Source organism: Carassius gibelio, chromosome B11 (assembly GCF_023724105.1).
Source record: "Carassius gibelio isolate Cgi1373 ecotype wild population from Czech Republic chromosome B11, carGib1.2-hapl.c, whole genome shotgun sequence".
NCBI classification, from domain to species: Eukaryota; Metazoa; Chordata; class Actinopteri; order Cypriniformes; family Cyprinidae; genus Carassius; species Carassius gibelio.
The window spans coordinates 133,815-144,707 of record NC_068406.1 but is presented as its reverse complement, the minus strand read 5'-3'; the positions used below and the strand labels follow the sequence as shown (position 1 = coordinate 144,707).

The window sequence follows — 10,893 nt, the reverse complement described above, 5'->3', positions numbered from 1 at the left end:
AATGAAACAGACTTCTCGAATCAGATTTCTTGAATGAATCAGATTTCTCTAATGAAACAGACTTCTCAAATCAGATTTCTTGAATGAATCAGATTTCTCTAATGAAACAGACTTCTCGAAACAGACTTCTCGAATGAATCAGACTTCTCGAATCAGATTTCTTGAATGAATCAGATTTCTCTAATGAAACAGACTTCTCGAATCAGATTTCTTGAATGAATCAGATTTCTCTAATGAAACAGACTTCTCGAATCAGATTTCTTGAATGAATCAGATTTCTCTAATGAAACAGACTTCTCGAATCAGATTTCTTGAATGAATCAGATTTCTCTAATGAAACAGACTTCTCGAAACAGACTTCTCGAATGAATCAGACTTCTCGAATCAGATTTCTTGAATGAATCAGATTTCTCTAATGAAACAGACTTCTCGAATCAGATTTCTTGAATGAATCAGATTTCTCTAATGAAACAGACTTCTCGAAACAGACTTCTCGAATGAATCAGACTTCTCGAATCAGATTTCTTGAATGAATCAGATTTCTCTAATGAAACAGACTTCTCGAATCAGATTTCTTGAATGAATCAGATTTCTCGATTGAATCAGATTTCTTGAATGAATCAGACTTCTCGAATCAATCAGATTTCTCGAATGAATCAAACTCTCTCATACTCACAAGACAATCAAGGTCATCATTAGAAAAAGTGATGGACAAATGTGCATTAAATTTGTACTTATTTCAATTGTAATTCTCTTTGACTTCACAGTCCACCCAAGCTGCAGGAAGTCATCTCCAGTTCCTCCGAAGCGTCGTCTCCTCAGCCGGAGAAGATCACGCTTCACGATCTGACCGACCCTGTGCCATGTACACACTCCTTTCTATTTCCAGTTTATATGAGAATTACCCAGAATTCAGCAAATATCAGAGTTTAACATGTCCTGGTGAAGGTTTGATGTCAGTAAGATGTAGAGTGGTGTTTGTAGTTCTGGTCTTCTGGTGTGTTTGATCTGCGATGATCTGCAGAAACTAAAGTAGATCTGGTGTGTGTTCAGTGCTGTCTGTGGATCAGGAGAAACTCCAGGAGTCACACACAGGTGAGACCCTCATCTGACTGATCATGTGACCGATGCTCTTCATCTGGCCGTGTGTCATGAGTGTGTGTGTGTGTGTGTGTGTGTGTGTGTGTGTGTGTGTGTGTGTGTGTGCGTGTGTGTGTGTGCGTGTGTGTGCGTGTGTGCTTCAGACGAACATGACGCAGCTGTGGAGGAGGAGGAGAGGAGGATAGAGGAGATGAGGGAGAGCGAGAGCGAGAGAGAGGAGGAGCAGGAGAGAGAGGAGCGAGAACACCACACCATTAACATACAAGTACAGATTTGAAATTATGTTTGTATTTTTAGATAGTTTTCATTTTAATTTGAGTTTTGTCTGTATATTAGAGTCATTGTGTTTTTATTTTTGTCTTTTTTATAACTTTTTTTTATATATCTGTATAGGTTTTAGTTTATATTTTTTTGTTTATTTAGTATTTTTTTTTTTTTTTACTTTAACCTAAACTAAACCAAAATGAGAAGTGTCGCCATGACAACTAGCTGAAATATAATAAGTCCAAGGTTATTTCAGTTAATGTTTATTTCACTAATATATATGTAATTATAATTATGGTTTTAGTTTTATTTCAGCTTATTTCAGCTAAATGCAAAGGCAACATTTCTCATTTTCTACAATATTTTGTTGTATTTTATTTAGTTTTTGGTTAATTCTTTTTTACTAATAAGTAATACCATTTTATCATTGGTTTATATATATATATATATATATATATGTGTGTGTGTGTGTGTGTGTGTAAATATATACTATGTATTTTTTCAACTTTAACATTTTTTTTACTTATTTTCATTTAAGTTTTAGTTAAAGTTTTAGTACTTTTTAAAGTTTTTATTTTTATTAGGTTTATAAGCTTTAGTTTTAGTTATTGTGGTACATCAATCTAAACTAAACCAAAGTGAGAAATAAACAAAATTTTTATTTTCTTTTTTTGTCTCATTTTCATTTAGTTTAAATGAAATAAAATATTTTTCAAAAATGTTTTAACTTCTTTTTTTTTTTTTAAAGTGATGAATCTTTTTTATTGTTATTGAAGCTATAGCACGAGTTCAGGAGTCCGTTTGATCGATGATTGATAAGAGTCATCTGTTGTTTGATCGATTGACTCTCAGACGTCTGTTTGACTTCTGTTTCTTCGTCTGTCAGGAGGATCAACATGAGGAACAAGCTGGAGACCACAGAGAGGGGACAGAGGGTCATGTGACGGTAACCAGCGCAGTGATTGGAGGAGGAGCGGAGGAGGCGGGACCAGGAGCAGATGATGTGGCCAATCCTCTTCACAAATACATGATGATGCTCATGCAGGACAAACGGAAGCAGCAGGTACACGGACATCATTTCAGCATCACAACACACAGTTTGTCACCAGATTTGGTTTATTAAATATATTTTAGGATTACTTGTCTGTCCTTCAATCTATTTAGCATTTGTAGATATTTGTCCTGACTGTATGTGGTTGTGTTTGACACCACAGAGCTCAGCTCAGGAGGCGTCAGAGAAGCACAGTCTGGAGGAGTTTGAGTCTGAGAACGAGGAGCACAGGTAACACTGTGTGTGTGTGTGTGTGTGTGTGTGTGTGTGTGTGTGTGTGTGTGTGTGTGTGAGAGACACGCTTCATTACAAGTCTTCCTCTGTTCTGCAGTGTTGAGCTGATATCACACCAGGAGCCAGACGACGACTTCTGGTGAACAAGTCCCCGTATCTTCACACTTTATACAGAAATCTTGAAATACTAGCTGGAAAATGAATTGTGTGAATGAGTGTTTTTATCAACTTAAATGCTGACTTGAATAAATTTAGTATCTTTTGTTAATGTTCTGCTTCTGTATTTGATTCATAAGAGCTGTTCGATCACTGCAAGACTGAGAATATTATAAGTACACAAATGCTGGACATAATGACACATGATAAAAAAATCAATGATTTGAAAGAAAGCTCAGTGAGTCTCAGAAAGTCTTTTATTCAGGTTTTATTTGTGTATAAAATACAATCGCTGGTTTGAAGGCCTGAACACACGTTCAGCGTCTCAGTTTGGGGCAGTTTGTGTGTTCACAGTTGATCAAGATTACCAGAGTTAAAGCCTTCAAAATACATGCATAATATATGAAAACACTGTGGGAAATTAATAATAATAATAATGAAAAACAAGAAAGTCATGAAGGTCTTGGGGCTTATAAAAGAGTATAATATAAACCGTTAGGACAGAATATTTTTTTTCTTTTCTTTTTTTTTAACCGCTGTAAACACTAAGGGAATCCCCTAAAATGAATTATTAAAAATATTGGTAGACTATAAGGTTAAAAAGACAGTATTATACAGTATATGAACACATTACATGGACTAAAACTCTAGGAAAACAAAGCAGATTATAACATTAAACTCTGGTAAATACTGCTGATGTCAATACAGTGAGAGTCTGTCCTGCTTGAGTCAAACGATGAATGAATAACAAGAGTGAAAAAAAAAACAATTTTGTCAGTATTTACAAATGCACATTATGTTACTGTTGTTGTATCCCTCCCAAAAAAAACATTGAAAATATTCTTATTATTTTTGCTGGTCATAGAGTTCATATCACACCGATGCAGTTTGAATGCACTATTAAAATAAAATAATTCATTAATCAAAATAAAATAATAAAAAAAGAAAATAAAAGCTGAGCAGAAAAAGTTGGGTAAAAGCCTCCCAATCTCGCTACTTTCATACAAACAAGTATAAAGTGTTTCCAATCATGGTAAGATTTGTAGTTAAAAAGGATTGTACTACAATAATTTCAATTGAAAGAGAATTACAAACCATTCTTCTGTAAACATTCATTTGATGTTCATCTGGAGGCTTCAGTTGCTCATGTTTTGTCATTCTTCATTCTTCATACTTGTGTTGTTAATATAGTGATGTGAAGTGACCAGGACAGTAATCTGACTCCGATCTGTGATGTGAGGTAGTGTGAAAACCTTCTGCCTGACTTGCAGTTTTGTGAGAATATTGCAAGTTATACACTCATAATTGCAGGCTTTTGTATCACAATTCAGACTTTATATTTCACAATTTTAATAGTTTTTTTTTATTTTTATGTAAGACATTTATCCCATATTGTTCAAGTTTGTCTCCAATTATGACAATTTTTCAAAGTTCTGACATTTATATTGAAATGTTTTTAGTGTTTTTCTTAAGAATTCAGACTTTTTCTCAACTTGTATCTTGCAATTTCAACTTTTTTTCTCAGAAATAAGAAATATTTGGGAATAATAAATTGTGATTTTTCAATTTTGACTTTTTAAATTCTGTTTTTTTTTCTTAATGAATTATATATTGCAGTTTGTTTTTTTACTTGTAATTTTGACTTTATATCTTGCGGTTTTTATATCACAATTTTAACTTTTTCTCAAAATTATGATCTATTTTTCTGAATTAAATATTTTTTTCTTACAAGTGTATATTACAATTTCAAGTTTGCATCTCACAATTCAGACACAAATCTCCAAATTTTTTGTTGTTGCTATAGGAAAAGAAGTAATTAAAAAGGTAATGCTATTTGTTTAATTTTTTTACCTCACAGTTCTGACATTTTTCTCTTCATTGCAAGTCAATATCTCACAATTTGAACGTTTCTTTTCAGAATTGCAAGAAAAAGGTCAGAATTATGAGACAAAAGTCAGTTTTTATCCCATATTGTAAACAAGCTTCCATCAGATGCCACTCTCTGAAACAAACATGCTAAATCTTGTAGCATAATGTCTTCTGTTCACATACTATCTCCAGCACATATCGCACATGAACAAACCCAAACATTCAGAGACAACCAGACCAATTTACTTCAGAAGGATCCTTCCATTATTAATCTTAAAAAAAAAAAAAAAAAAACTGGGAATGCTTTAAAATTTTGAGAGGATGCAAAACATGTTTATAATGCAAGTGCATGTTATTTTTCATAAGAATGTAATGTAATGTCAAATAATCATGCACTTAAATTAGATTCATGTTTATGATGTTTTAAGGCAAATCTCATCTGGGTTCGAACAGAATCTGATTTGCATTTACATTTAGTCATTTTGCTGACGCTTTTCTCCAGTGCATAAAGCGATTAGCATGTGCATTAGTGCAAGGTTTGAGCTTGACCAAGGGCTGAGGAGAGCGAGAGATGTGCACAGACTGCGGTGAGTTAGTGAGTTAGGGCTGTTAGTGGTTTGGGTGGCAGTGTTAACCCTCCTTACGAGTAGGAGTTGAGGCACTCTTTGGAGCGCGACTGGATGTCCTGCAGCTCCCGCTCCTCCTTCATTTTGATGTCTTGGTACGCATGCAAGTGACTGGCGTCCTTTAGGTAGGCCCAGTTTGCAGAAAGGATCATTAGGTAATGGATCTGTAAGAGAGGGGCGAGGTGATGCCCGTCAGCAGGTCAACAGAGCCACACACACACACACAAACACACACACACACACACACACATTATAAAGGAATAACTCCTCCCTAAATCAACATATACTCACACTCAAGTCGTTTCAAACTGTGTGCTGTTATTGCTTAGACAGGTGCAATATAATTTAACATTTCTGCTTTAAATAAACAATAGTGAACATTTATATAAATCTTTATATAAATCTATATCTTTGCTCATTTTCATTTAGTTTAACTTGACCACTAAAACTTAACAATTTCATTTAATAATAATTAAAAATAAGAAATAAATATTTATAAAAACATAAACACATTTAAATTATATATATATATATATATATATATATATATATATATATATATATATATATATATATATATAATTTAATATATATATATATATATATATAGAAATAGAAATAAGAAATAGAAATAAGAAGTAAAATAAATATTTCCCATTTATTTTACTTCTTATTTCTAACTTTTCAAACTTTATTTAATTTAATTTCTGTTTTAGTTTAATACATCAATTTAAAAAAATACATTAATTACATAATACATTTAACTTAATGAAATAAAGTAACTAAAACTACAATTACTTAAAAACAAAATAAGAATAAATTTAAAAATTAAAAAAGACAAAAATTCTAAGTTGTTTTGTGTTTTTGTCATTTTTGTTTTCTTTTTTGGAGTTAATTATTTTTTTTTAAATGTATCCATTTATTTTTATTATAATTTTATTTTCTTTAATTTTAGTTATTTTAGCTAAATAAACACCTTTTTATATTTTATTTCATTTCAGCTAAAATTGGATGAAAAGACGAAAATAGTTTTGTAGTAATTGTAATTATGTGATATTTTGCTACATATATGAAATAGTCATCATAATTGAATATTCACAGGATTTCTGAAGCGAATTCAAGACTGAGAACGCCCTTAAAATAACACATCTCTTGAATTCAAAAGTAGAAAAGCATCACAACACATGTCTTCTGAAGTCATGTGATGTTTTGAGCAATAATAAACGTCTGAAACTGAAAGAGCTGTTTTTGTGTAGCAGCACAGTTCATAATAACAGCACAAGCTTTGAATCAACATCGAGTGAGTAAATGTTCATTTCCAGCCAGACTATTCCTTTAGTGCACAAACAACTACAAACCAATGGACATTAAAACATATTGAGGACACACTGATATGCAGAGGACGCTGGGGTGTGAGGGAACGAGAGGCAAAGCCAAGCTTGAGATGAGGGTTAGTCTGAGAAACACACACTGAGAGCCCAGACGAACGCTCAAGAAACACCACCCAGGATCATTTGAACACAAAGAAGGTTTATTTTGATCAAGGAACAACTACAGGCACCACAGTCCTAGAGGAATATTAAATCAATCATGGAAGATAAAGCATGCAATCTGAATGTTAAGGCAATAACGCTGGTGTAAAACAACCAAGAGTCACATTCACAACAAAAACATTGGACCTTTCTGAACATGTGCTCATCCTCATCAATGGATGCTCTGCAGTGAATGGGTGCCGTCAGAATGAGAGTCTGATAAAAGCATCTTAATGCTGGATTTGTTTCATCTTTTGTCTTCTCCAGATGTGAACTGATTGACTGTGGATTATTGTGATGTTTTTATCAGACTCTCCTTCTGATGGCACCCATTCACTGCAGAGCATCCATTGATGAGACACTGATGCAGTGCTACATTTCTCCAAACCTGATGAAGAAACTAACTCATCTTGATCTCAGATGATCTGAGGATGAGCACATTGTTATTTTTGTGTGAACTGTTCCTTTAAAAGATTTATTTCTGACTATATTAGTCACAATTAAAGCCACTGTGTAATGCATGATTTTGCATCTAGTTTTTAATAAAAGTAATAAAATCCTAAAACGTTAGCGTGATTTTAAAAGGCCAGGTTTTTAAAAGTCTGTATAAAATCTGTGAATAAATGCATCGACTGCCTTTCAAAAGTGAAATCATATCAACCCACATTTTCTCATTGATTGTGTTTGTGTTATGTGATGTTTTATTAATGATCCAATCACACATAAATCATGATTGTTTATTCATTAATAATAAAGCAGACATTGTTATGAGCAAATCATGTAGTAATAAAACATGAAAGGATCTGCTGTATTGCGTGCTGATAATATAAATGTAGTTTTGAATAAAATCGGATAATGCTACTTAATATTTGTGTTTTAAGAATCACGTTTCTTCCACTCTGTTGAACAGTGTAAGGTCTGTGTTTAAACTAGCAGTACTGTAAAACAAAAGACTCGAATCATATTTCTGCACACAACTGATCTAGGTTAGATGTGAAGCTGTGCACTGAATCATTAATACTTCACAAGAGATTCATAATACTGCTTCAAACCAGTGAGAAGAAATGATGAAAACAACACTGAAACTGGAAACACTGGAAGGCTCGCTGGCACAGATGGCAAATATATATAAACTTTCCCCAATAAAACAGTTTCTAGAAGCAAAACTCACGTTCATTTTCTCCATAAAGACATTAAACCTCATACAGCTCATACAGATGTGTTTTTAGATGTTTAGAAGTGATTTGCTATAATTAAATCAGAGAATTCATTCTATATTTTATATACACCCTCAGTCAAAAGACTGGAATAATTGTGATTTTGTTTTTTTTATGTTTTCTAAAGAAGATTTATTTGATCAAAAATGCTGTTAAAATGGTTAAATATTTTATCATTTTAAACATCTGTTTTCTGTGTGAATCTGTGTTAAAGTGTAATTTATTTCTGTGATGCTCCGCTGTATTTTCAGCATCATTCCTCCAGTCTTCAGTGTCACATGATCTTCAGAAATCATGAAAATATGATGATTTACTGCTCAAGAAACATTTCTGAGTATTATCAATGTTGAACACAGTCGTGCTTTTGTGGAAAATGTGATACACTAACTTTCAAAAGTTTGGATTTAGGGATTTAACGATTAACCGTGAACTGGTAGAAAATCGAGTCAAATATGTGACGAGTCAAATCAGTTTAAACTAATCCTGATTCATTTAGGGGCAGAGTTTATATGAATGCATGTCTGAGAGGAACTTACTGTCTTTAGAGAAGTTTAGATGGTATTTTTCTTTTCATCTTGTCTCTGTACAACACATATTAATGTTAATAAATGCAGCGCTGCTTTGTTTACTGCAGAAATCAAGGAAAGGCTTTAAGCGCCATCTGCTGGCAGAGAGTGGATCTGCGTCTCCTTCAGCTCGTCTGCTGTTTCATGCAGATGTTTTTTATGTAGTTTCACAAAACTGAAGTCAAATCATTCTGTTTTTGCTTCAAAGTTATACAATGTAATTCAGATTAAAAACTGTTCATGTTGCATCTGTTTTGCATCTGTGATCTTGCCTCTCGTGTTAAATGAAAAGAGCACAGACAAAGCCGTAGTTTGTTTATATGAAGAGATTTATTGAATTTGTGTTTCTTTTTATTTGATACTTGTTTTAAAGTTTAAATTTAGTTTCGTTTTTTACAGTTACATTCTATTTAGCAGAGGCTTTTATCCAAAGCTGCGTAAAAGTGAGCAAAGAAGCAATCAAAAGCAACAAAAGAGCAATGATATGCAAGTGCTTTATTAGTATATTATTACAGTGCATTTTGTCCAAGCAGTGATAAAAGGACACATTTAATTTATAAGCTGCGTTAAATCTCTCTTTTTTTTTACATAATAATAATCGTGAAATCAAATCTTGAATCGAATCGTGAGTTGAGTGAATTGTTATATTTGTAGTAATACAAAAAAAATAATACTTTTATCTATCAATAATGCATTAAATTGATCAAAAGTGACAGTAAAGACATTTATAATTTTGCAAAATATTTATATTTCAAATCAATGCAGTTTTTCTGAACTTTCTTTGTCTATCCTGAAAAATGTAATATTTCACTGCTTCCACACAAATATTCGTCAGCACAACTGTTTTCAACATTGAGTATTTATAATTGATAATTAATGAGTTCTATGCATTCTTTTTTTAAATGGTAATTAACTTTTGACCGGTGTTTTATGTATGTGTTTATTTGTGCATATTTATATAGTCAGTATTATATCAGTCTTCAATATTTGTCTTTTTGCTTTGAATTGCATTTCCTGATCATAATTTGTTAACGTCTTTATTGAGAAAATGAAATACGTTGTGCATCTGTTCTTTAGCTTTAAAACTTTAGACTAAGACACTGTAGAAAAGGCTTTGTGTCAGGCTTCAGATGAATGTTTTCTAGTGGTTGTAGAAACGAAGGCAAAGGCATGTTCAAATGCTACATCTGTGTACAGTCCTATATTTACACATTACATGTCAAAGCAATCAAAGGTTTCTCTCGCTTGTTCTCGTTTCTATTATTTTAGTCCATATTGTCAGTGGCTGCTCATTCTAGGCACTTTCATGCAACTGCGTTAAAATTTAGTGCAGCAGTCCTCTCGACTCTTAAACTTCAAAACAGCAAAGTTATACGTGGTAGCCATCATGTAGATGAGCTGGTGGAAGAGAAAGCACAGAAATCAATGACGGAATAAAGGAAGTGCAGATGAAATCAGTCCTGAAATTAATTCGCTATCACTGTCCACACTGCAAGCGTCTGATGACAACACACAGACCTCTCAGCTGTAGCAGGTGAATTATTACAATTACATTTTCAACAGAAATCCACTGGTATTAAAATGAACCTTGCATGGGTTTTAAAAACAGAAGAATCATATAAGTCTCACCGCAAATGCATATCCATGGTTTATAAAGATTATTTAATTTTGCAGGACAAAGACCAGAAACATCAAGAGTTATTTAAATATATAAAATAGATAATAAAATTGCATTACAAATAAAAATTATAGTGAAAAGGACCCTATATATATATATATATATATATATATATATATATATATATATATATATAAAATTTAATAAATTACAAAGAAATAATAGAATGAAATAAACTGTACAAATTTTTTTGAGTGAAAAAATGTGATTTTAAGTAAATAAAAATGCGTCATAAATAAAACTTATAGTGAAAAGCAAGATATCTGTAACCAAAAAAGTTATTAAATATTTAATAAATTAAAGAATAACATTAAAATAAACATTACAGTACAAAGAATATTTTTAGTGAAAAGCATGATATTTGTAATTATATAAAATAAATATTTAACAAAATTAACATAAACATTACAACTTAAATTTAAAGTGAAAAGCAAGACATTTGAAAAAAAGATAACTATTAAATTATTACATAATAAAATAAATCAAATTAAATTAAAATAAAATGTAAAAAGTTAAAGGCATAATATTTATATAATTATTTAATTAATGTACATTTTTTTACAAAATAACAAAATTAACATGCATACACCAGATACATT

The 10,893-nt window shown here is 31.9% G+C and overlaps 3 protein-coding genes across 4 annotated transcripts in view; 1 reads left to right on the top strand and 2 right to left on the bottom strand.

The window, feature by feature from the left end:
- LOC127967925 (collagen alpha-1(VI) chain-like) overlaps window positions 1-1,138 on the bottom strand; it is a 39,564-nt gene extending 38,426 nt beyond the window's left edge. The window contains exon 1 of the mRNA XM_052568698.1: window positions 1,114-1,138. Coding sequence (XP_052424658.1) covers window positions 1,114-1,138 — 25 coding nt within the window. The remainder of the gene's footprint in view (window positions 1-1,113) is intronic.
- LOC127968391 (centriole and centriolar satellite protein ofd1-like) lies at window positions 726-2,920 on the top strand. The gene is made up of 6 exons (XM_052569579.1): window positions 726-865; window positions 1,054-1,095; window positions 1,245-1,366; window positions 2,252-2,428; window positions 2,580-2,647; window positions 2,748-2,920. The coding sequence occupies exons 3-6, from the start codon at window positions 1,292-1,294 to the stop codon at window positions 2,791-2,793; spliced, it is 366 nt and encodes a 121-aa protein (XP_052425539.1). The 5' UTR covers window positions 726-865; window positions 1,054-1,095; window positions 1,245-1,291; the 3' UTR covers window positions 2,794-2,920.
- Window positions 2,921-3,045: 125 nt separating this feature from the next.
- The window catches only part of LOC127968390 (neuronal membrane glycoprotein M6-b), a gene marked incomplete at its 5' end in the record, with an annotated part of 12,004 nt that continues 4,156 nt past the window's right edge, over window positions 3,046-10,893 (bottom strand). The window contains 1 exon segment of one of the 2 annotated variants that reach the window (XM_052569577.1): window positions 3,046-5,465. In XM_052569577.1, coding sequence (XP_052425537.1) covers window positions 5,316-5,465 — 150 coding nt within the window. 2 annotated transcript variants of the gene reach the window in all.

Excerpts from the sequence above, each read along its gene's own strand:
- LOC127968391 (XM_052569579.1), top strand. The coding sequence starts at position 1,292 with ATGAGGGAGAGCGAGAGCGAGAGAGAGGAGGAGCAGGAGAGAGAGGAG. Across the intron at positions 2,429-2,579 it reads AGGACAAACGGAAGCAGCAG|AGCTCAGCTCAGGAGGCGTC; the intron begins GTACACGGACAT and ends TTGACACCACAG. Across the intron at positions 2,648-2,747 it reads TCTGAGAACGAGGAGCACAG|TGTTGAGCTGATATCACACC; the intron begins GTAACACTGTGT and ends TCTGTTCTGCAG.